The 26,911-nt window shown below is 45.6% G+C and overlaps 1 protein-coding gene across 1 annotated transcript in view; it reads left to right on the top strand.

Annotated features, from left to right (window-relative positions):
• Window positions 1-568: 568 nt before the first annotated feature.
• apba2b (amyloid beta (A4) precursor protein-binding, family A, member 2b) overlaps window positions 569-26,911 on the top strand; it is a gene marked incomplete at both ends in the record, with an annotated part of 47,789 nt that continues 21,446 nt past the window's right edge. Inside the window, 6 exons of the mRNA XM_080730218.1 lie at window positions 569-1,058; window positions 2,088-2,290; window positions 2,882-3,541; window positions 11,078-11,158; window positions 14,089-14,125; window positions 24,622-24,767. Coding sequence (XP_080586344.1) covers window positions 569-1,058; window positions 2,088-2,290; window positions 2,882-3,541; window positions 11,078-11,158; window positions 14,089-14,125; window positions 24,622-24,767 — 1,617 coding nt within the window. The remainder of the gene's footprint in view (window positions 1,059-2,087; window positions 2,291-2,881; window positions 3,542-11,077; window positions 11,159-14,088; window positions 14,126-24,621; window positions 24,768-26,911) is intronic.

Here is a 26,911-nt window from a genome sequence, read left to right as displayed (position 1 = left end):
GTCAACAGACAATTCCCTGTCACTTCCTTACTTGGGATCTCTTGTTCTTAGACTTGGGAGGAAGTGAAAAGATGTTTTTGAAGCAGCACAAAGACAAAAACTCTTTAGCGCCCTCTGTAAAAGGCAATGGCTACCTCCCTGGAGAGGGCCAGGAATAAGGTGAATAGTAAAGGGCTCTGAAGGGGAGCACACACTGGACGCGGGCGGCTGCGCAGCGTCGCGTTGCGGTATCGACGCGCGTGAAGTGCCCCGCGGTAATCCCAACTGGATGCGGCGCGCTGCCACACAGCACATCCATTTCCCCCGGTGGGGAGAACCATGGGACAACATGTTCACCGCACAGCAACGCTGGAAAAATAGAACAGCTGCGTCTGACGCCGCCGGTGTGGGTTAGGTCATTGAAAATAATGGGGCCGTATTTTTGGACGCGCCGCTTCCACGCTGCCTCCGCGTCTGATGTGTGTTCCCCCTTAAGGGCTGAATGTTCTTGGCTGTAGTGGATTCAGTGTCAGTGTCCTAAAGCTGTGTCTTATATCTTTATCTTCCAGGAGCAATTCAATTGCAATGAATGGCCTGTAAGCAGCCGATCATGGCTCACAGGAAGAGGCCAGGGACTGGCGGAGGAAACAACATGGCCGCTTCAGTCCCCGCCCCCTGCTCCGCTCCTCATCCAACTGAGCCACGTGACCAGAAGCCCCTCCCCTTTCGGCAACGCCCCATCCGTTACCCCAAAGAGCCACGCGATCAGAAGCCCCTTCCCAGAACCTGTAAGGCACAGTATCCCGCTCCAAGGCCACATGACGTGGATCGCCACCGGCCAGAGCCAGACGTGGAGGTAGAGGTGGAGGTTGGGGTGGAGCAGCCCCGCTACTGCAGCCAGCCTGAGCCCCAGCCGGAGGAGCAGAGGCCAGCCACACCCTCCACACCAGAACCACAGCGCAACCACAACGACCAGGAGCGGGTGGGGTTCCACCAAGGCGGGGCCGACAGCCTGGACGAAGACTCCAGCTCCGACTACATCAACAACACCTCGGATGATGATGACGACTATGATGAAGGTCAGTGCAGCATGTTGACACTTTTGGTTCCTTTCAGCTACAAAGGGTTAACCCAGAGTGAGCGTGTCGATATTGCGACATAGCATTTGTTCAATGGTCCATCCTTTTGACGCAGGTGAATGTTAACCTGGTGAAAAGCTAACCTGACAACGCGGGTGAGTAGCTAACCTGCCGACGCGGTGAATGTTAACCTTTATACCTAAAACTAACCTCAGTAACCGTGACACGGGTGAGTAGCTAACCTGCCGATGCTGGTTGTCGAAAGAATTAATTGAAAAAGCGAGATTTCCTCTAACCCAGAACCTGAAACCGTCCAGAAGCTGTGAAGTTCTGTGATGTCTTTTCTTTCTTTATGTTTCCTTTACAACCATAACCACCCCTCAAGGTGTAGGAAGTATGTCACACAATAAACCTCGAAAATAGCCGATATACAGTACAAGCTCACAACACAGCGCAGAGCGCAATGTTGCACTGTGTGGCATTGTTATTCTCGTTTTTTTTACAAAAGATTTCTAAGTTTGCTGGAGAGGTTCGTTTTGCAGGACATGCTACAAGAACCGCTGGACCGATCGGAGGGAAACTTTGCATGCACACTCCCAGTAGGCCAAGGAAGAACCTCCTCCCAAGTCTTTTTTGGAATCGTCCAGCTATACTGCCACCATTTTTTGTTACTACTCCTACAGATTTTGTCCAAAACTCACGCAAACTCGTATACATTATCTACTCTATGTAGTCATTTCTCAAATCTCCTCATCGTGGCGCTACAACAGCTCACTTCACATTTTGGCCTATAACTCTGGAACCGTAGGTAGTACAATCAACATCTTTTTTCCCCTGCATTCCTTGGATCATGACGCAACTTACAGGCCATTTGTGCCAGATTACATTTTCTGCCATAGTGCGTTTTCTTCAAAACACACTTTTTATTACTACTACTCCTACAGATTTTGTCCAAAACTAAAGAATTTGGGCACAGGGGGCAATCTCCTTCAGAATTTGTCCCTCATGTTCTGTTCTGAATGCTTCCAGGTCTGGCCGAGGAGGACGAGGGTGTCACCTACTACATCCGCTACTGTCCAGAGGATGACAGCTACCTGGAGGGCATGGACTGCAGCTCCCAGGGAGACGCCCATGTCCACGGCGAGGGGGAGCACGCCAGCACCGCCCAACCGGGCGGAGGAGCCTATACAGACGAATGCCAAGAGGCTGTGGAGGAGTGGGTCGAAGGGGGGGTGGAGGAGGGCGACGGAGAGGCCAGAGACACGGAATGGGTGGCAGACGACGGAGATGCCGGGCAGCGGGGGGTTAGGGAGGAGGAGGTGAGGACGCAGTGGAGAGAAGGGGAAGAGGAGGAGGAGGTAAGAGAGGAGTGGAGAGAGGGAGAAGAGGAGGACGTACAAGAGGAGTGGAGAGAGGGAGAGGAGGAGGAGGAGGTGGTAAGAGAGGAGTGGATAGAGGGAGAGGTAGAGGAGGAAAGAGAGGGGTGGAGAGAGGGAGAGGAGGGGGAGGAGGTGGTAAGAGAGGAGTGGAGAGAGGGAGAGGTAGAGGTAGAGGAGGAAAGAGAGGGGTGGAGAGAGGGAGAAGAGGAGGAGGTACAAGAGGAGTGGAGAGAGGGAGAAGTAGAGGAGGAGGTACAAGAGGAGTGGAGAGAGGGAGAAGTAGAGGAGGAGGTACAAGAGGAGTGGAGAGAGGGAGAGGAGGAGGACATGAGGGAGGAGTGGAGCAGAGAGGAAGGCCAGGTCAGAGCAGGGGAGGAGGAGGTGGAGGTGGAGGTAGAGGTAGAGGTGGAGGAGTGGACGGGCCAGGCGAGGCAGAGAGCACAGGAGCAATGGGCTGGTGGGGAGGAGGTGGGGGAGGTGCGCTGTGAGGTGGTGGAACAAGATGCTGACGAGCAGATCTATGACGGACGACCAGAACCCATCCTGGACCACCACCAACACCAACACCACTGCCACCAGCCCTCCGCACAGGACGCCCTGCGTCCCCGACGGGGAGACGAAGGAGAGGCCGAGAGCGAGGGCTACTGCCCCAACGAGGACGAGGAGGAAGAGGAGGTGCGGAGACACGAGAGGTCCTCCTACACGGGTGACTACTACGCCCCGGAGGACAACGGGAACTCGGTGACGCGGGTCTCGCCGTACCGCGGCCGCAGGGTGCTGGTGGTGGAGGGGGAGACAGGCGAGGAGGCGGAGGAGGACATTGATCAGATCGTGGCCGAGATAAAGATGAGCATGAGCATGGGCAGCCTGAGCAGTGGCACTGACCTGAGCCCCGAGGAGCTGGCCCAGGACCCCCCGCCGGGGGTCCACTACACGCACATCCTGAAGGCCGACGCCGCTGCCCCCCCACCTCACCACCGCCACGACAGCAGGCCCAAGTCGCTCAACCTGCCCTCTGTGCGCCACAACAACCCTGACCTCCAGAGGGGCTTCAAGGTGCACCCGCGCACCCCTGAGGACCGGCAGAGGTGGTCGCAGGAGCAGGTGAGGTGTTTCCAGAATGATACTTTGTACTGTTTTTATGAAGTATTTTTAAGAGACGGTTGTTTACTTGTGCCATCTTGGAAATGTCTGTTTGCTGCTATTAAGACTCCTAGATTAGCCACTTTCAACCTGGCGGTGTCCCTGTTTTGGGCAAGTCGTTAAAGGTATTTTTTTTAAATGTTCTGAAACAGCAAGAAATTGAAATCTACAAACTCAAAACATGTTGCATCGTACGATGAACAATCTATGGCTTAAGAAGAAGATGGACTGCATTTATATTGTGTTTTATAATTATTTTCTCATTCACCCATACATGGTGGAGGAAAAGGTACCAACCTGCTCATCAGGAGCAGTTAGGGGCTCAGTGTCTTGCTCAAGGACATTTTACAGATTCCAAGATGGCCACATTTCCTCTTGAGCCACTGCCGTCCCCATGCAAACACAGGTTCTTGAGTTGGAATCAAATGCTCAGTGTTATATGGATATATGTGGTTCTATTTTTATTGACTATAATTAACCACATGAGTCTCTATAGACAAATCCACAGAATGCTGCCCTGTAGTTGCATTATGCATATTATTATTATATGCTTCTCTGTAGTGTGTGTGTGTGTGTGTGTGTGTGTGTGTGTGTGTGTGTGTGTGTGCGTGTGTGCGTGCGTGCGTGCGTGCGTGCGTACGTGCGTGCGTGCGTGCGTGCGTGCGTGCGTGCGTGTTTTACATCCCATATCATTTAAGTCGGCTGTCCTTGGTATGATGCGGTTGAAATTATGAATTCATAATTGGGGTGCAGCCAAATATAATAGGACATTTGACACTTCCAATGTGATCAAGTGGCCTAACTTGTATCTGCCAGAGCATTTAGTTAGTTGCGACCATCAGACAGTTACTATGAAAAGCTCCACCGGCTGTCTGTCCTTCTGTCCGTCACATCATGTCACACTTTTGCCTCTACTCTTATCTCTGGCACCGTTGGCCCTATCCATGCCAAACTTTGCACACAAACTCCTTGGATGGCAAATCACAACCTCCACCTATTCTCATTTCTCATATGGCCCTCTTCTAGCGCCACCATCAGGCAGATTACTGCAAAATACATTTTTGGACACTGCTCCTACAGATTTTGCCCTAAAATCACACAAAGCTGTACACAGTATGTCTAGAGTCATGTCATCAACATGGATCTGTCCCATTTCCCATATTCCCTCCTGATTGGCTACGATTGCCTTCTAAAGTTTGTGTATGCAACGTGACGGTCGCTTATCTCACGATTAGGGAGTCTTGGTAAAATAGGTGAAGCAAGCATTCCACATTGCAACAGGAGTCTGACGCCACAGTTATGATTGCGCCACCTACAGGGCAGTGCTCTATGGATTAGTCTATTCTGGATTATGCCAAAAATAGCAGATCTATAAGCAAAAAATGTGTCGCAACATAATGCATTGTGGGATTGAGATTTGCTACTTTTGATGAAAAGATTTGGTGTGGAGGGGTATAGAGCCTTGGGCGACTTCTAGGGTTCATGAGTGGTGGTTAGATGCAGTAGAAATGACAGCTTATGCTGTCTCTGAAAGACAAAGACAGATTTAGCTGAATTCCATTCGATTTGATGTTAATTGCTGCATTCATTTCCCTTTGAAAGTGATTATCCACAGTACTGACAGATCAAGAGTAGAACTGGGATCAAAGTGATCTTTGAAACTCGGCTTCTAGACTCTCTCACTCTCTCTTTCTCTCACTCACTCTGTTTGGGGTGAATCCTCTACTTAGAGACAAACGTATCGGGGAATTCACCATCAATAATGCACAATGCTCTGGGGAGTTCATTAGCTTATCACTCACAAAGAAAGATACCTCTTGGAAGAGGGAAAGAGAGAGTACTGAGAGAGTGGACTGGAAAGCACACACTGTGTGCCCCACTAAAAAAAACAACAAGCTTACAACGCGTTGCAGCACGACATGTTGTGAGCTTGCAGATTGTCCAGCCTGACGCTGAATCAGAATCGAATCGGATTTATTTGTCACATCACAGGTTTACAGGTATGAATCAATGTGTGAAATCATTTAGTTGATTTGTCGTTTCGTTGCAAAGATAATTACATACATACACATTACATGTTAAGCAGCAGGTTTATGTACAGTACATGAGGTTAGACATAAGGTGTAAAAGAGTGGCAATGCATCAGTAGATCCACAACAGCTGGTGTACATGATGAGGAGGATAGACATACTGTACATGTAAGGTGCAAAAAGGTAGCAGCACAACAGCATGTCCACATAGCAACTAAGGTAGGTAAAAAAAAAGAAACACAGTAACAATCCACATGGTATAGATCAGGGGTTCTCAAACCTTTTTTGGCCGTGACCCCAAAATAAACATATTTGAACTGGGGGCCCCCACCCTGACAAGCACTTGGAATTGTAGGTATTACATATCCACAGATATAATATTGTGAAAATAGCAGATCTACATGTTGAGCATGTAGATTGGCTATTTTCACAATGTTCGCCTCTTGCTCACTTAATATTTGACAGTTTGGCCAGTTTGGTATTAAAACAGTCTTGACAATCCTAAATTGTCACTTTCAAAGGGGAACAGTCGACACGAAGGGAGGGAATCCAACAAACCGTCCGTCAAAGGAAATTGTTCCAGTGTGGCAGGCAGGCCAGCCTGGTGACAGCAGGCTGTGTTCAGGCCTTGTCCAACAGACGGGTGGAAGCTGTTCTGGAAGCTAGGGCTATTCGTGCGTCCTTGACATGGAAAGTGTGGGAGCCTTCTGGTGTAGATAACAGTGTCAGAGCATGAAACAGAGGCTGTGGCTGTGTGGCCATGGAGGCTGTTTCAAATGCTCTACAGCAGACCCTCTCGCTGCTGGAGATGATTAGAAGGAGATTTGTGGTGTGGGGGTTCAGGTGCTCACAGGGGCGTCACAAGGGGGGGAAAAGTGGGACTGAGTTACCAGGGCCCAAGGTGGAGGGGCCTTCATTATTTTATATTTTAGCTATTGAAAAAATAGCAGATCTGCAAGCTCGCAGCGCGGCACCGTGTAAGCTTGTAGATCTGCTATTTCTGAAAAGTTGTGAAAATCTTTGAATATATGTATTTTCTAAGCGAACATTTGTAACTCAAATTTAGCTTCTGGGGGGTTCCTGGAACGAAATAATTATTTTGAGACGGGGCTCCGTGGCCAAATAGCCTACGTACATATCATTTTGGTGGTTCTTCACATGAAAAGGTTTGACATAGAAACATAGGTTTTTCAAAAAACCTTAGAAGGATTTGAAATATTCAAAGACTTGCACACATTTTCCACATTTTTCAAAAGTAGCAGATCTACAAGCTCGCAGCGCGGCACTCGGTGCTGCTCTGTGAGCTTGTATATCTGCTATTTTTCAATAGTTAAAGCACAAAATAATGCACAATAATGCGTTCCCAGTCTAAATGGGTTAAACCCCCTCCCCCTATGAGGAACATTCATGGGGGCCCGCAGTGAATCCTTGCCCAGGGCCCAGAATTTGCTGCGACACCCCTGGGTGCTCACATGACGTACTGGTGACATTTTAAGAAAAGCTTCCCGTCCCCCCTCCTCGTCTCTCACACACTGCACTAACACACAGTTGATCAAACTAATTGATTTGATTGATTATAAAATATATATATAGATTTTAATAACATAATTGTCAAAATAGCAGATTTAGAAGCATGCACGGCGATGCAAGGTGTTGTGAGCTTGTAGATTGTCTATTTTTGCTGTAAATGGTAAATTGCTGCTTTTGTCTGACACCATTGTACAACAAAGAATAAAATAGGCCATAAGTAGTTGATCGGACTAATCGATTTTGTCGATTATAAAAGAAAATCTATTCGAATTTGTGTTGATTTGCTGATATGTATATTTATAATGTGTGTGTGTGTGTGTGTGTGTGTGTGTGTGTGTGTGTGCGTGTTTGTGCGTGCGTGCGTGCGTGCGTGCGTGCGTGCGCGTGCGTGCGTGCGTGTGTGTGTGTGCATGTATGTATGGCAGAGCCCTTCTGCCAACAAAGTGAGGTGTGTGAGGAAAAGAGAATACTGTGAGAATACAGCATACTGTGGGCAGCATGCTGTTATGCACCTGCCATACAGTACTGTGTGTGCGTGTGCACATCTCTGTGTGCCACACACTGCTAGCAGTCAAGTGGGTCAGACGACATAACTAGATTACATTTGTACCGTACACTCGGTACACTGTAGTTTCTGATGAGTCCCACACAGGCAGACAGATGATTCAATCATCCAATCCTCTCTTATCAGATGCTGGGCACTAGGATACAACTGACACAACCCTAGAGTGGAGTGGACAAATGCATGCCGTAATGCAGTGGTTCTCAACCTTTTCAGGCTGCGACCCCCAAAATAATCACATTTGAACTGGGGACCCCCCCCCCCCCCCACCCTGACGAGCACTTGGAATTGTAGGGTTTGTCATTACATTTAGTTTGAAAATATTCCATTGTGAAAATAGCCAATCTACCTCGCAACATGAGGCATTGTGAGCACGTAGATCTGCTATTTCTTTTGCCTCTGATATTTGACAATTTGACCTATGTTTGACCGGAGGTACTAAAAAGGTCTTTAAAGTCAGTAAATTATCACTTTTGAAATGTGCAGATACCCTGTATACACGTATACTGTATGTTGGTCTGTTTACTGTTGAGTGAGAAAATAATGTTAATATTTAGCTAAACATCTGGGGACCCCCCAAAATAATTTGGGGACCCCTCTGGGGGTCCTGACCCCCAGGTTGAGAACCACTGCCTTAATGGAACCTTTATCACTTAAGAACATCCTTGTTTGTTTGATATGTGAAGTTACAAGGCTTTCTTATATTCTCCTATTTGGAGAGTATAACATTCCATCCTGCCAAAGGACAAGAAAATGAATCAGATGAATGTAATGACTGCGTATTGTTACACGAGCACATTGTTACTTGACAAATACTGATGGAAGGAATTGGGACTCTGGTGGGTTGTGTGTGAGCCAATAAGCCGTTTCAATTCAGTTTCAATACCAAGTCCTATTTCCACGCTTTTCACTTCAGCACTTTCCATTATGCTGGGGAGAAAGAGGTTTTGTTACCAGCAGGATTTCATTACCAGTGATACTGTACCTCAGACAGCTTATAAAGTTTGAATTATGCAGCAGTATTAATACCAGCGCTTCTCAAAGTGGGGGGTCCAGGAACCCTGTGACGGTAGCCTGATTTCAGACTCAGCTCAGTGGGCGGGGTCTATGGTCTGGAACCAGGCAACTGTGACAGGGTTCCTGATGGACGCTAAAGCCCCTATCATAGTAGGCACCACGGTGATAAGCTATCCACCGCGGTGTAGTCTTTTTAAGTCATAAAACTACAACATTGCGTCATTACTCACGGTGAAGAGCTATCCACCGCGAACCCCGACACATCTCTCTGTTTTTACTTTCAGACAGATTGACCCATCACCCCGTTCACTGATTGGTCGATCTAGACCAGTCAGTCACAGTGATAGGACTTCACGGTGACTGACTATGATGGCCTCCACTTATTTTCTCACTTTAGTTGGATAGCTTTACACCTAAAATTTGCGGTGATATGCTCTTCACCGCAGACTCGATTGGCGGCTTTACACATCTGCAGTGGTGGAAGAAGTACCTCACACATATTTTACTTAAAGGATTACTTCACCACTTTTCAACCTATCTTCATATAATAGGTCCTCACTAATGTTGATAATAAAATTGCAAAAAAAAACAAAGAAAAAAAATCTACTCGGTCCAAGTCTCTTAGGAGAGCTGTGGGAAGTTCAGAAATCCATTGTGACATCATCAATGGGGAATCCAAGCTAATAGAAAATGCAGGCTTTCTATTCCTGAAACGTTGCAGTGTTAAAGTGGGAGCTATTGTTCTCGTGATAATAAAAATCAAAATATTTTTTCAAAAATATTGTTTAAAGAAATCTGTCAAACGATGATGTCACAAGACTATGGATTTCTGAACTTCCCCAGCTCTCCTAAGGGACTTGGACCGAGTAGATTTTTATTTTTATTTTATTTGCAATTTTATTGTGAACATTAGTGAGGACCTATTATATGAAGATAGGTTGAAAAGTGGCAAAGTCCTCCTTTATGCAATAGTATTAAATACCATAATGCAGGGGTCTTCAACAGGGGGTCCTCAGAGTTACTGCAGGGGGTCCTCCATATCTTTGTGTGATAGAAACTTTTTTATATTAACCACTTGAACCCTAGCGTCCATAATCTTTAGAACTTTAGCCAAAAATAGCCGATCTCAGCTCACAAGCTTGTAAATCGGCTATTTTCGGCAAAGATCTTTGTGTAGAGGGGGAAAAAAAGAGTACAGAGTGAGAGGTCAACTTTATTAAGTATTGACGGTTCAAGTGATTAAATATCTGAAAACACAAATTGACATGAATCCAAATACACTGATGATTGTGCTGTCAAAAGATGAAACTATATGAACAGGTTGTGGGGGTCCCTGCTTCATCTCTCTCTCAACTGAGGGGTCCTTGGCCTGAAAACGTTGAAGACCCCTGCCATAACAAAGAAATACTCTGTTACAAGACACCATTTACATACAAAAGTATTGTCATCAAAATATACTTAAAGGAGTAGTTCACCCCCAAAAATACCTTTTTTCTATTGATTACTCACTCCATGGAGACTTGAGTATTTTTGTATTTGTCACATTCATTACAACAAAAAAATGGATTATAGTAAATGTACCCCCTTTGATTCTAGGTGGGGACCCCCATTTGTAATCAAATGTTTGTCTTAGGAACGTGACAAAAACCAAAAGTACCAAAAGTAAAAGTACTTATTATGCAGATTGTCACATTTCACAGCTTTACAAAAAGTATAAAAATCATTTTCAAATAGCTGAAGTATATGTAGGGGCGGGCGAGTGGTTGATGTAGTAAAAGTAAAGGTAATAAACACTCCAGCGAAGTAAAAGCACCTCATAATTGTAAAACAGTACAGTGCTTGAGTACATTTTAGTAAAGATGTATGATGATGAGGATCTGCACCTCATGTCTCACACCAAAGGGTGTCGCACCAAATTCTGGGCCCTGAGTACAAGGATTCACTGCAGGCCCCCCATCGTCTTTGAATATTTCAAATCCTTTTAAGGTTTTTTGAAAAACCTATGTTTCTATGTCAGTGGTGCTCAAACCTTTTCATGTGAAGGACCCCCAAAATGATATGTATTGGGCCACGGACCCCCATCTCAAAATATTTCTTTCCAGGGACCCCCCAGAAGCAAAATTTGAGTTACTTAAAAAATACATCATATTCAAAGATTTGCACACATTTTAACCCTAACCCTAACTTTTCAAAAATAGCAGATCTACAAGCTCGCAGCACGGCACTCGGTGTGAGCTTGTAGATCTGCTATTTTTCAATAGCTAAAGTATAAAAGGCCCCTCCACCTTGGGCCCTATAGTAACTCAGTCCCACTTGACGCCCCGGCTCACACCATGCCCTTCCGCTGTGACCCTGCAGGTGAACAACGGTGCCGAGCAGCCCAGGAAACAGCAGCGCTCCGACCTCAACGTCCCCCTGGAGAACAACAACGTGCCAGAGGTACCCCCATGCTGGATGTTATGATACCATGCTTCTTCATTAACCTTACGACGCCTAAATTAGCAACGTTACCTTTCATGTCAAGATAGATAATACAAATGATTGTGCGTGTTTACGTGTCTGTGTGTGTGTGTGTGTGTGTGTGTGTGTGTGTGTGTGTGTGTGTGTGTGTGTGTGTGTGTGTGTGTGTGTTTTTTTTTGTGTGTGTGATTGCATGCAGTTATGTGAACATCCCATCCGAGTAAAGGAATAATTGCGTAATTACGTCCCCCATCCCATAACCTAGGTGTGCGGCGTGATAGTGTGCTTGTAATTGAAAAGCGTTCGAAGCGTGCAGTTTTATGAGAGTCATTTTTCACAGATGTCTGCCATAGATGTGTCCTGTGTGCGCTCATCCCCTGCCCCCCCTCTCCCTTCCACACACACGCACACACACACGCACACACACACACACACACACACGCGCGCGCGCGCACACACACACGCTCGTGGCTGCAATAGAATGGGGTCTGTGTTGGATATCACTGTCGGGTGGAACTGGAAACCACATTTTGTCCAAAAGCGGTTATTTTTCAGGAAATGGAAAAAAAGAACCTCTGTTCCAGTACAGATACACTGTAGTGTTAATAACTTTCATTGGTTCGATACTTATAAAACCCACAGATAGACTTAACCACTTAACTTTATAGCTGCCGCTGACTTCAGCTCGTCAATGAAATATCATGACGCCGTTGATGGGTCAGCTCGTCACTCTTACTGTATGTGTATATATACAGTAAAAGTATTATTACTTACTGTACGTCGCGCCGGTCCAGTCCGCACCGGTAATGTCCGCGATTTGTTTACAACGCACGTTGGCCGTGCACGCGAAGTGAAGCTCCTCCATAGCAAATCCATTGAGAGACCCATAAAGAGACTTCATTTACTTAAAAAAAAAGACATTTGATCCTAAGGCTGGCATGTTTACAGCACAAACTGCACTCGGATGGCGGCGGCCATGACACCTTCATGGGCACACAATGTCATGTGACTAGATGACGTAAACGTTGACTTAAAGTACCAAAGTAAAAGTACAACATGTTTGAAAATAGCAGATCTACAAGCTTGTAGATCGTGAGCTTGTAGATCGGCTATTTTCAAAAGCGTAGGTATAAAATAGGGCTAAAGTGGTTAATGTATGTTTTATAATATTATAATTTTATTTCTGCAAAGTAACTAGTGACTAAAGTTTTCAAATAAATGTAGTGGAGTGAAAGTACAATATTTGGATCCGAGATGTAGTGGAGTAAAGTAAAGTAAAAGTATAGGAGATTGGGAATACTCAAGTAAATTACAAATACCTCTAAATTAAAGCATCTAAGTACCTACTGTAAGTAAATGTAGTTAGTTACTTTACACCACTGTTGAAATATGGAGATACAAGGCCTGACAGCAACGATGTGCAGGATGGAAGATGCAATAATGTACAGTAGAAGGCTGCAGACTGTATATCTCAGCAGCTCCCACCCAGCCTCATCTTTCTCCGGGCTTCACTGCATTCTCTACAGCCTCAACTGACAGCCTCCCCTTTCCCATTTCCCCATTTATTCATGGTGGAGCATTCTGCAGGGATGGCATTCTGGTGATTTTCCTCTCAGGATGGATGTCAGGTGTTTTCTATTTTGGACGTCCAACCCCAATCTCCAGCTCCATTTCCCATGCACCATGCAAGATTACATCTCCTGCCCCTTCTGCACTCTCTGCCATCGATCAAGACTATAGATTTATTTCATTTTGGTCTTTAGTTTTGGTGGCTCTCCCCAAACAGTTCTGTGTTTAAGGCCCGTACATTTCCCCTGTACACATTCATATGAAATGCTTACCCCAAAGCTATGGATGTTATACCTGCTGCACCACAACTTCTGCCACTTATCGATATAATATAGCTCAATCAATGGCACAGAAACGATTAACACACTTCTTTATTAAACAATAACTTTACTTGATCCAAGGCTAGGTGCACAGCAGACCTAAAAAGCTCATAGGCCACGGGTCTTCAACTTTTTCAGGCCAAGAACCCCTTAGTTGAGAGAGAGATGAAGCAGGGACCCCCACAACCTTTCAGATATTCCATATAGTGTCATCGTTTGACAGCACAATCAGCAGTGTATTTTGGATTCATGTCAATTTGTGTTTTCAGATATGTAACCACTTGAACTGTCAAAACTTTATAAACGTGACCTTTCACTCTGTACTTAGTCTGCTCTTTTCCCCTCTACACCAAAGCTCTTTGCCGAAAATAGCCAATCTACAAGCTCACAACGCCTCGCAGCGCGAGGCGTTGTGAGCTTGTAGATCTGCTATTTTTGGCTAAAGTTCTCAGAATATGGACTCTAGGGTTCAAGTGGTTAATATAAAAAAGGAGAAAAAAGTTTCTATAACACAGGGATTTGGAGGATCCCCCGTAGTAACTCTGAGGCCTCCCTAGGGGTCCCGGACCCCCTGTTGAAGACCCTTGTCATAGGCTATTGATGAAATTTCACAAGCAGAAAATGAAACACACCCGGGGGTGCAAAACCCTGATCGCACCAACATCTCTTTTTCTATGTCTGACCTCTATTGTGAATGTGACCTTTGAACTTTCCCTGCCAAAAGTTAATATTTTTCTTGGCAGCCTGCTGATTATTATTACTACTGTATACTGAAAGTTATTTTGTCTGTACAGACACATAGGCCTACTTACTTACACAGACAAGATGATTACAATTCCCTGCCATTCATCGCTGTTGGCAGGGTAATAAACATTAGACATGGTTGTATCATTGACCAGATTATTTACTTATGTCCTGTGTATTCATCTGTTGTTAGAGACAATAGCCCAAGATACATAAGATAAATGATTATTCTACTGGAGGTTCATTTGTCAACATGCTTCTTTTGTTTTCCAGCCAACAAAGAAAGCTGCATCATTCCCCAGCTTTGTTGATGGTAAGTTTCCCATCCGATATTAGACTATAATAATGATGATGATGATTATTATTACCCTTATTACCCCTATCGTTAAATTGGTCCACGAAGCCGAGGTCCTAGGGCTGGTGTACACGACAAATTTCCAAACCCCGCTGTGTGTTCCCTGGGGGCGTGAAAAATAAGGGGGTGGGCTCTACATGTCCTCTGGGACCCCATCTACGTATGGACACCACTTGTTCGCCCATCCGTCTTACGGATGCTTTTTTATTCCATTTTATTTGTTTTAGGGTCCTATCTTGCAGTTCAAGCCTATTTCCACAGGGTGGCAGGCTGCTTTCCCAACCTACTGGAGGTGAACATGCAGGGGCGTCAATTGGGTATGGCAAGCTATGGCAGCTGCCATACCTTGGCTACAGGGGGGAAATAATTAAATGTACTTTTCATCGTGCCTGTTGCTAAGGTATGGCAACATGATTGGTGTCTTGCAAGACACCAGTCATGTTGCCATACCTTAGCCTTTCCTGAACTGACGCCGCTGTGAACATGTGTACACAGCCAGCATATTACTCAATGCCAAACTTTGCACACACACTCCTTGCCTGCCAATCCACAACCTCCACCCCTCCAGGGACCCCCAGGGCTTATCTCCCGATTAGGACACTTTCCAGCATAGTGACATGCAGAACAAACTGTCCATATAGTATGGTTTACATAAAAGTCAGTTGTCTTTCACACACACACACACACACACACACACACACACACACACACACACACACACACACACACACACACATATATATATATATATATATATATATATATATATATATATATATATATATATATATTCATTTATTTATTTCATAAATGTTTTTCATCACAATTGGGTTTGTGGGGAGCCATCCCTGCTTCAAGCTGTCACAGCACGGCACCAACACTTCAAACTAGTTAAAAAACCCAATACAGCAGATCTACAAGCACCTCACAGATCTACAAGCACCTCGCACATGCCAGGGACAGAGTAGGTTGGCCTGCATAAGCCTTGCTGTCAACACACTATACTACACCACTCAGGCCACCAAGCCAGGTGTGGTCAATTAGTGCCTTCTTTTGATCAGTGGCTTCTGCTTGATGAGTGGCACCAGTCTGTCTTTGTTCCCTGGTCAGTCAAGTTCACTGGGAGAGAATGTTTCAGATCAGTGCAAGTGTATTTGTTTTCCATTTGGACTTACTGTGTTTTGTTGGTACAGTATGCGTGCGACTAACTAATATTTCTGATAATTCCAATTTGTTTGTTGTTTAATTAGCCGGATTGTGAATGCCCTGCATTTTTCTTTCATCTTTAGAACCACACGTGTGTAACAAAACAGAGTGGTGATCATTTGGTGTGGGTGAAGAGAAGAAAAACATTTCATTAAAGGAGTAGTTCACCCCCAAAGTGACTTTTTTCTATTGAACTCAAGTCTCCATGGCATGAGTAATACATTGAAAAAATAAGTCATTTTGGGGGTGAACTACTCCTTGAATGTCAGTTTTGTGGTGTTTTGACTGGACACCCTGAGGATATTGCCAGATAGACAGACAGACAGACAGACAGACAGACAGACAGACAGACAGACAGACAGAGAATTGTAGGCCTTGCATTTATTTGACTTGGTTCCAACAGATGGCGAAAATAGCTAATCTTCAAGCTCACAATGCCTCACTGTTTGGACAAAGAGTTGAGGCGTTACATTTTGTAAAACACGGCCTTGTGAAAATAGCAGATCTACATGCTCACAACACCTCACAACGCAGGGCGGCGTGAGCATGTAGATCTGATATTTTCACAATTTCTGCCCCTAATATTTAATTTATCATTTTAAAAGTATTAAAAAGTCCTTAAATTGTCTCTTTAGAAATGTGCAGATAGCCTCTGTATACTGTTGAGTGGAAAAACAATGTTTCACATTGAGCTAAACATTTGGGACCACCCAAGATCATTTGGAGACCCCTCTAGGGGTCCCATAGTTGAACCACTGACTTATAAGGGGAGTATGGAGACCCCTCTAGGGGTCCCATAGTTGAACCACTGACTTATAAGGGGAGTATATGAGGCTGGATCCGTCTGGAACACTGCACTAGGCTCTCGCCAGCTCTGTAGCTCTCCACACTTGAACAGTTGTGTCCTTAAATTCAATTATAATAATTAACCCCTGTATATACGGGCAATAGTTTTACATGACTTTGTGTACACAGCCAATAGTTTTACATGAACATGTCTAGGCTTTAGTACTGTACTGCCTCGTATAGCCCAACAGAGCCCAGCACAGAACAGCACAGCCCACCAGAGCCCAATACAGCCCCCCAGAGCCCAACAGAGTCCAGCAAACCTAAGTCCAGCCCAGTCCTGCCGAGTAGGAGTATAGACCGGGGAAAGGGGGTAGTTAGATGACTCCACCAGGCCATTACTGTCCAGATCTGGCTTGAATAGGCCAGACCAGGGTAGACAGGACTGCACCAGACTCCACCAGGCTGCTCCAGCCAGCTCTGTAGATCCTTGCACATGCGATTAACCACTGTGTACACGGGCAATAGTTTTAAGTTTTACATGAACCCTCAGAGGGACACTGTGGGCTTATCAAGTGGTCCATGGCCGGTTCTCAAAGTGAGGTCGGGGGGCCCACAGTGTCCCTCTGAGGGGACACGGCACAGACCGTGTACACGAAGGGCAGGAGCAAGTGTTCAAGTCCCATAGAATCTATGGGAAATGTACACAGGCGTGTACAAAGTCACCAGTAGTTTTACATGAACCCTCAGAGGGACACTGTGGGCTTATCAAGTGGTCCATGGTCGGTTCTCAAAGTGAGGTCGGGGACCCTCAGAGGGACACTGTGGGCTTATCAAGTGGTCCATGGTCGGTCCTCAAAGTGAGGTCGGGGGACCCTCAGAGGGACACTGTGGGCTTATCAAGTGGTCCATGGTCGGTTCTCAAAGTGAGGTCGGGGGCCCACAGTGTCCCTCTGAGGGGACACGGCACAGACCGTGTACACGAAGGGCAGGAGCAAGTGTTCAAGTCCCATAGAATCTATGGGAAATGTACACAGGCGTGTACAAAGTCACCAGTAGTTTTACATGAACCCTCAGAGGGACACTGTGGGCTTATCAAGTGGTCCATGGTCGGTTCTCAAAGTGAGGTCGGGGACCCTCAGAGGGACACTGTGGGCTTATCAAGTGGTCCATGGTCGGTCCTCAAAGTGAGGTCGGGGGACCCTCAGAGGGACACTGTGGGCTTATCAAGTGGTCCATGGTCGGTTCTCAAAGTGAGGTCGGGGGCCCACAGTGTCCCTCTGAGGGGACACGGCACAGACCGTGTACACGAAGGGCAGGAGCAAGTGTTCAAGTCCCATAGAATCTATGGGAAATGTACACAGGCGTGTACAAAGTCACCAGTAGTTTTACATGAACCCTCAGAGGGACACTGTGGGCTTATCAAGTGGTCCATGGTCGGTTCTCAAAGTGAGGTCGGGGACCCTCAGAGGGACACTGTGGGCTTATAAAGTGGTCCATGGTCGGTTCTCAAAGTGAGGTCGGGGGACCCTCAGAGGGACACTGTCGGCTTATCAAGTGGTCCATGGTCGGTTCTCAAAGTGAGGCCGGGGGACCCTCAGAGGGACACTGTGGGCTTATCAAGTGGTCCATGGTCGGTTCTCAAAGTGAGGTCGAGGGACCCTCAGAGGGACACCGTGGGCTTATCAAGTGGTCCATGGTCGGTTCTCAAAGTGAGATCGGGGGACCCTCAGAGGGACACTGTGGGCTTATCAAGTGGTCCATGGTCGGTTCTCAAAGTGAGGTACATCCTCAAAGTCCCTCCTTCCCAAACAAAGACGAACCAACCAAGGGTGCACAAGGCAGCGGTGTGCGATGGACTAGAAATATCCATTTAAAACTATTGGTCATGTACACACAAACTAAGGCTCCTGTACACAGTGTTTGGTCTCAATTGTGTGAGCAGCTAAAGGGCAGACAACGGCCTAGAACAACCTAATGGTGCCTATTAAGACTCTAGTACACCCTTTGGCCTCGACAAGCCTGATCATCCTACTATAGCTAGTACCCCCCTCACCAACTTTGTGCTCCCACTTGATAAGCCCAGTGTCCCTCTGAGGGTCCCCCGACCTCACTTTGAGAACCGACCATGGACCACTTGATAAGCCCACGGTGTCCCTCTGAGGGTCCCTCGACCTCACTTTGAGAACCGACCATGGACCACTTGATAAGCCCACAGTGTCCCTCTGAGGGTTCATGTAAAACTACTGGTGACTTTGTACACGCCTGTGTACATTTCCCATAGATTCTATGGGACTTTAACACTTGCTCCTGCCCTTCGTGTACACGGTCTGTGCCGTGTCCCCTCAGAGGGACACTGTGGGCCCCCCGACCTCACTTTGAGAACCGGCCATGGACCACTTGATAAGCCCACAGTGTCCCTCTGAGGGTTCATGTAAAACTTAAAACTATTGCCCATGTACACAGTGGTTAATCGCATGTGCAAGGATCTACAGAGCTGGCTGGAGCAGCCTGGTGGAGTCTGGTGCAGTCCTGTCTACCCTGGTCTGGCCTATTCAAGCCAGATCTGGACAGTAATGGCCTGGTGGAGTCATCTAACTACCCCCTTTCCCCGGTCTATACTCCTACTCGGCAGGACTGGGCTGGACTTAGGTTTGCTGGACTCTGTTGGGCTCTGGGGGGCTGTATTGGGCTCTGGTGGGCTGTGCTGTTCTGTGCTGGGCTCTGTTGGGCTATACGAGGCAGTACAGTACTAAAGCCTAGACATGTTCATGTAAAACTATGGTCGGTTCTTAAAGTGAGGTACATCCTCAAAGTCCCTCCTTCCCAAACAAAGACGAACCAACCAAGGGTGCACAAGGCAGCGGTGTGCGATGGACTAGAAATATCCATTTAAAACTATTGGTCATGTACACACAAACTAAGGCTCCTGTACACAGTGTTTGGTCTCAATTGTGTGAGCAGCTAAAGGGCAGACAACGGCCTAGAACAACCTAATGGTGCCTATTAAGACTCTAGTACACCCTTTGGCCTCGACAAGCCTGATCATCCTACTATAGCTAGTACCCCCCTCACCAACTTTGTGCTCCCACTTGATAAGCCCAGTGTCCCTCTGAGGGTCCCCCGACCTCACTTTGAGAACCGACCATGGACCACTTGATAAGCCCACGGTGTCCCTCTGAGGGTCCCTCGACCTCACTTTGAGAACCGACCATGGACCACTTGATAAGCCCACAGTGTCCCTCTGAGGGTTCATGTAAAACTACTGGTGACTTTGTACACGCCTGTGTACATTTCCCATAGATTCTATGGGACTTGAACACTTGCTCCTGCCCTTCGTGTACACGGTCTGTGCCGTGTCCCCTCAGAGGGACACTGTGGGCCCCCCGACCTCACTTTGAGAACCGGCCATGGACCACTTGATAAGCCCACAGTGTCCCTCTGAGGGTTCATGTAAAACTTAAAACTATTGCCCGTGTACACAGTGGTTAATCGCATGTGCAAGGATCTACAGAGCTGGCTGGAGCAGCCTGGTGGAGTCTGGTGCAGTCCTGTCTACCCTGGTCTGGCCTATTCAAGCCAGATCTGGACAGTAATGGCCTGGTGGAGTCATCTAACTACCCCCTTTCCCCGGTCTATACTCCTACTCGGCAGGACTGGGCTGGACTTAGGTTTGCTGGACTCTGTTGGGCTCTGGGGGGCTGTATTGGGCTCTGGTGGGCTGTGCTGTTCTGTGCTGGGCTCTGTTGGGCTATACGAGGCAGTACAGTACTAAAGCCTAGACATGTTCATGTAAAACTATTGGCCGTGTACACAAAGTCATGTAAAACTATTGCCTGTGTACACAGTGGCTTTTTCCTTGACCTTTCGAGTTAGGAGTGTCGTAGAGACACGAGACCGGGTTTGTTGGATTCAGCGTCAAAAAGTAAGTCAGAATATCCGTGTCTTTTATCCGAATGAATGTGTAATCGTGTTGGTGGCGTGCAAATTTCGTGTCTTTTTCGCAATCATAAAGGGTTCAAAGTGTCGGAGAGACACGAAACCCATTCCATCGGATCAGGCATCCTTCAAATATGAAAAGTGTTTCCTGCGTAAAACAAACAGATTTTTTTAGATTTTTTTATTGATTTTAAGGACAAAAATCCGGGTTTCGGTGTCTTTTTCGCAATCGTAAAGGGTTCAAAGTGTCGGAGAGACACGAAACCCATTCCATCAGATCGGGCATGCTTCAAATATGAAACGTGTGTCCTGCCTGAAACAAAACATATTTTTTTGATTTTTTTATTCATTTTAAGGACAAAGGGCCTGTTTTGACGCCTAAAACGACCCTTTTCCTTGACCTTTCGAGTTAGGAGTGCCGTGTACACAGGATCTACAGAGCTGGCTGGAGCATGGAGCAGCCTGGTGGAGTCTGGTGCAGTCATCTAACTACCCCCCTTCCCTGGTCTATACTCCTATTGGGCAGGACTGGGCTGGACTTAGGTTTGCTGGAGTCTATTGGGCTCTGGTAGGCTGTATTGGGCTCTGGTGGGCCGTGTTGTGCTGTGATGGGCTCTGTTGGGCTACACGAGACAGTACAGTACTAAAGCCTGAACATGTTCATGTAAAACTATTGGCTGTGTACACAAAGTCATGTAAAACTATTGCCCGTATATACAGGGGTTAATTATTATAATTGAATTTAAGGACACAACTGTTCAAGTGTGGAGAGCTACAGAGCTGGCGAGAGCCTAGTGCAGTGTTCCAGACGGATCCAGCCTCATATACTCCCCTTATAAGTCAGTGGTTCAACTATGGGACCCCTAGAGGGGTCTCCATACTCCCCTTATAAGTCAGTGGTTCAACTATGGGACCCCTAGAGGGGTCTCCAAATGATCTTGGGTGGTCCCAAATGTTTAGCTTAATGTGAAACATTGTTTTTCCACTTAACAGTATACAGAGGCTATCTGCACATTTCTAAAGAGACAATTTAAGGACTTTTTAATACTTTTAAAATGATAAATTAAATATTAGGGGCAGAAATTGTGAAAATATCAGATCTACATGCTCACGCCGCCCTGCGTTGTGAGGTGTTGTGAGCATGTAGATCTGCTATTTTCACAAGGCCGTGTTTTACAAAATGTAACGCCTCAACTCTTTGTCCAAACAGTGAGGCATTGTGAGCTTGAAGATTAGCTATTTTCGCCATCTGTTGGAACCAAGTCAAATAAATGCAAGGCCTACAATTCTCTGTCTGTCTGTCTGTCTGTCTGTCTGTCTGTCTGTCTGTCTATCTGGCAATATCCTCAGGGTGTCCAGTCAAAACACCACAAAACTGACATTCAAGGAGTAGTTCACCCCCAAAATGACTTATTTTTTCAATGTATTACTCACGCCATGGAGACTTGAGTTCAATAGAAAAAAAGTCACTTTGGGGGTGAACTACTCCTTTAATTAAATGTTTTTCTTCTCTTCACCCACACCAAATGATCACCACTCTGTTTTGTTACACACGTGTGGTTCTAAAGATGAAAGAAAAATGCAGGGCATTCACAATCCGGCTAATTAAACAACAAACAAATTGGAATTATCAGAAATATTAGTTAGTCGCACGCATACTGTACCAACAAAACACAGTAAGTCCAAATGGAAAACAAATACACTTGCACTGATCTGAAACATTCTCTCCCAGTGAACTTGACTGACCAGGGAACAAAGACAGACTGGTGCCACTCATCAAGCAGAAGCCACTGATCAAAAGAAGGCACTAATTGACCACACCTGGCTTGGTGGCCTGAGTGGTGTAGTATAGTGTGTTGACAGCAAGGCTTATGCAGGCCAACCTACTCTGTCCCTGGCATGTGCGAGGTGCTTGTAGATCTGTGAGGTGCTTGTAGATCTGCTGTATTGGGTTTTTTAACTAGTTTGAAGTGTTGGTGCCGTGCTGTGACAGCTTGAAGCAGGGATGGCTCCCCACAAACCCAATTGTGATGAAAAATATTTATGAAATAAATAAATGAAATATATATATATATATATATATATATATATATATATATATATATGTATATATATATGTATGTATATATATATATGTATATATATATATATGTGTGTGTGTGTGTGTGTGTGTGTGTGTGTGTGTGTGTGTGTGTGTGTGTGTGTGTGTGTGTGTGTGTGAAAGACAACTGACTTTTATGTAAACCATACTATATGGACAGTTTGTTCTGCATGTCACTATGCTGGAAAGTGTCCTAATCGGGAGATAAGCCCTGGGGGTCCCTGGAGGGGTGGAGGTTGTGGATTGGCAGGCAAGGAGTGTGTGTGCAAAGTTTGGCATTGAGTAATATGCTGGCTGTGTACACATGTTCACAGCGGCGTCAGTTCAGGAAAGGCTAAGGTATGGCAACATGACTGGTGTCTTGCAAGACACCAATCATGTTGCCATACCTTAGCAACAGGCACGATGAAAAGTACATTTAATTATTTCCCCCCTGTAGCCAACGTATGGATAAGCCCACAGTGTCCCTCTGAGGGTCCCCCGACCTCACTTTGAGAACCACCACGGACCACTTGATAAGCCCACAGTGTCCCTCTGAGGGTTCATGTAAAACTACTGGTCGTGGACACCACCTAGGGCCTGTGTACATATGGCTCTCTGCTGCCCCCCATTAAGAAACTATAGACGGCACAGACCGTGTACACGAAGGGCAGGAGCAAGTGGTCAAGTCCCATAGAATCTATGGGAAATGTACGAAGTCGTGTACAAAGTCACCGGTTGGTCCACGAGCCATAGTTTTTTCCATTGTAGCTCCCTACAGTGTACACGACTTTGATTATTATTATTATTATTATTGTTACCCTTATTACACTTATTATTATTATTATTAGTGTGGTTGCTATAGGCAACACACTATTGTTCTAGGTTCAGAGAACCTTTATGCCAGCTAAAGTGAACCTGTTTATTGTTAACCTTTTAATTGAAGTTATCTGGGTTGTGAGGCCAGATATCTTGGACAATATAATGTCAAATCAGACAGGACTGTTCATGCTTCACTTGACATCACAATATATAATATAAATGTGTAAGACGGAATTCATTTCCCAGTGGATTCCTTGCGACTCGCGTCTGTGCAACCACACTTGCAACTACCTGGAATGACATCTTCCTAGTTATTATTGTTATTATGTCTCTTTGCCAGAAGGTTGCTTGGTGATTCAGTCATCAGTTTGTAAATGCAATTAGCCGTATTGATTCTGAGAAATTGTGTTGCGTTCAGTGTGACTCATTGAGGCTTGGTATCATTCTTTCTAAAACATCCTCTCTGCCTCAGAGCTTGCCTCCGGGCAGTTGTAAACATGATGACATGGTATGAAAGGAGCCTTTCTGGTTCTCACATCATGAGCGGGTCTCTTAGAGTCCACATCTACATATCACAGAAGCAGATCAATTCCAGTCCACCCTACTGTCAGCCAGGATTATTATAGTTGAACTAAAACTAACCAAAGAACAAACCGTAGAATTTAAAAACATTTTAGATAAGTGAAATGAAAATAACATTTGGCGTCGCAAAGAATAAACGATAACTAACTGAAACTGTATTATTGTGTATTTGTACAAAACTAAAACCATAGAAACTGTCCTTAATTTTAGCCTTTGTCAAAAATCTTCAGAAATAGCAGATCTACAAACTATTGTTCTGACCTCGTTGAATCTTGCAAATGCAAGCCATATTACAATTATAAAAGCTAAAACTAAAGTGAAATCCAAAACATAAAGTCAAAATGAAATGAAATAAAATCTAACGACAAACGCTAAACTAGAATAACCTTGCTGTCCACACCACTATGAGCCCTGCAGCTCCACCAGCTCATGGTTCCTACACACTGCTGGCCATTGCACAGCTCAATCCCTCCTCAATGTGATGATGCCAATGTCTTGGATAATATCGTCGCTGTCGGGTGGAAACCTTGTATGTCCAAAACTGTTCTTTTTTTTATTGGCACCCCACCCACTCTGTAAAATCATTTCTGTCATGAAATAAAATGCACCCACTTTGAGCTGGGAGCGAGCCACCGCAGACACAACCAGGAAATAAGCGGCGGTCGAGTTGGATGCTTTTTATTTCATGACAAAAAATATTTTTTTTTACAGAGTGGGTGGAGTGCTGAGAGGTTTCCCACCGCGGAGAATAGACTTTCAACAACGCAAAACTACCTTAGAAAGTAGTTTAGTTTATTTTGACTGAAGTTAAACCCTCGTAGTGGTACAGAAATCTGGTCTAGTCTTTTAGCCAGCCGCCTGTCAGAGCGTCAGTGCGGACCAGAGCTAGGCTCACCCCATCCCGACCTCCACACAGCAACTCCTCTACTTGTGATTGCAATACGCCTTCAGCCCTGCACCAATTCCATTGAACTCCTTCTGCCCCATTGACCGCCATCCTCCCTTCCACTCTCTCTCTCTCTCTGTGTGTCTGGCGCAGTCCCAGGACCCTGTGAGCCAGAGGACCTGATAGATGGGATCATCTTCGCTGCTAACTATCTGGGCTCCACTCAGCTGCTGTCTGAGAGGAATCCCTCCAAGAACATACGAATGATGCAAGCACAGGAGGCTGTCAGCAGGGTCAAGGTACCCTCACGCACGCACGCACGCACGCACGCACGCACGCACGCACGCACGCACGCACGCATGCATGCACGCACGCACACACACACACACACACACACACACACACACACACACACACACACACACACACACACACACACACTCACACATGCATGCACACACATACACACACACACACACACACACGCACGCACACACACGCATGGAACGCACGCACGGACGCAAGCACACACGCATGCACGCACACACACACAATTCAATTCAATTCAAAGGGCTTTATTGGCATGAGAGTAGGTTTTACATTGCCAAAGCAGAAGTGTACACAATGTAACCGTTTTCATGCATCAAGGTTACGTGCACACACACACACACACACACACACACACACACACACACACACACACACACACACACACACACACACACACAGGCAAGCATGCACGCGCACGCACGCACACACACACACACACACACACACACACACACACACACACACACACACACACACACACACACACACATGCGTGTGTATAACGTGTGCTGTATTTCTTCTGCCTGGAGATAGCTATTAGTCAATGTTCTTCTGATCTCTAGCTGTCCAATCAACATGTCATGCCATTCTGCGCTTAGTTATTGCTTTTCTTTATTTTTTTGAGGGATTAGATGATTAGAAGTAGCTCTAGTTGTGGAGAAGCTTTGGAGCCGTATCCCCCTCAGACCTCAGACTTGAGTCAAGCGGGTTGCTTTTCAGAGGGTTCTGAGCTGTTACATCATGGTGTGTTTGTTTACACCCCAAGAGAAGCCATCCAATCAGTGTGAGAGAGAGAGAGAGAGAGAGAGAGAGAGAGAGAGAGAGAGAGAGAGAGAGAGAGAGAGAGAGAGAGGTTTGATTGATTGGTTTGGTTTATTTGGACATCAAAGAAAAGTGCATGGAACACATGCTTTCCACTGAGAGAACACGTCAAGGATAAAAACCACTCGCATCATTATTGTGAACAATCCTCAAGGACTTCCCCTCCTCCCCACAACAATATAGTGAACATGTTTAGTATAGAGGACATGTCACAGTCATTTCTGTTTTGTAGGGGAGAGCGGGATGGTTGTCACACTTTTTACTCCGACGTGAATTTCTCATCAACAACACATCTGACGATAATCATTCCTACACACTAGAATGACGTTTAAGGTCTTGGCTTGAAATGGGTATACAAGTTGTTCGCATAACTTATTCCATCAGGAAGTTACCGTATAAGCCATCAAAGTCACCTTGACACATTGCGACAACCACCCCCATGGCGGGGCAGCTTGTCACAATATACGTGACAGGTTGTCCCTATAGCAATCAATAGGGACACAGCCCTGTCACTAAAAATGTGTGATAAAAAAAAGTTTATTAGTTTGAAAAAATATCATGTAAACCCCATCTACTGTACATAACATGGGACAACCTGCCCCAGAAACACTGAGACAACCAGCCCCACATGACCATGTGACGCAATTTTAATGCTAGCTGCCACATGGCTGTAGCCAACAAATGACACATGGCATCAAAATGAAGCTAAGGACTTCCTCTTGCTAACAAGTGTTAGTTTTTAAATGTTTAATATCCTACACCTTTTTATAACAAAAACTAAAATAAAAAATTACTCCAACCCCCCAAAAAACAAATTATCTTCTCACATCAATGTATTTGATGTCTTAAAAAATTAAATAAAAAATAAAAAAATCCATGTACAAATGATACTGATGTTATGTTATGTTACATGACTGATATCAACATGGTGAAACAGCGCCATCTAGTTTGGCTGTAATACGCACTGTAATCTCTGGAGAACAGACTCTGATGCTGAAAGGAACAAAACAGAGTGGGCGTTCCTTTTTATTTGATGATGGTTTGCCAGATTGTAAGCACTGTGACAACCAACCCGTGTGACAACCATCCCTGCTCTCCCCTAACTAATACTGTATATACGTTCATATTTAACGTTAATGATCTTAAAGGCAGATTTATACTTGCATTAGCCTACTTGCCGGTGTTGTGCACTGAAAATAGCACATCTACAAGCTCAAAACAGCTTGTACTGTAGATCTGCTATTTTTGATGTGCGAGTGCGACACTGCACGCAATGAAGTATGTCAAGTCT

This window comes from Nannobrachium achirus (assembly GCF_963921795.1).
Source record: "Nannobrachium achirus genome assembly, chromosome: 7".
Taxonomy (NCBI): Eukaryota; Metazoa; Chordata; class Actinopteri; order Myctophiformes; family Myctophidae; genus Nannobrachium; species Nannobrachium achirus.
Note: the sequence above shows the minus strand (reverse complement) of the source record. Positions and strands in the feature narration are given on the sequence as shown.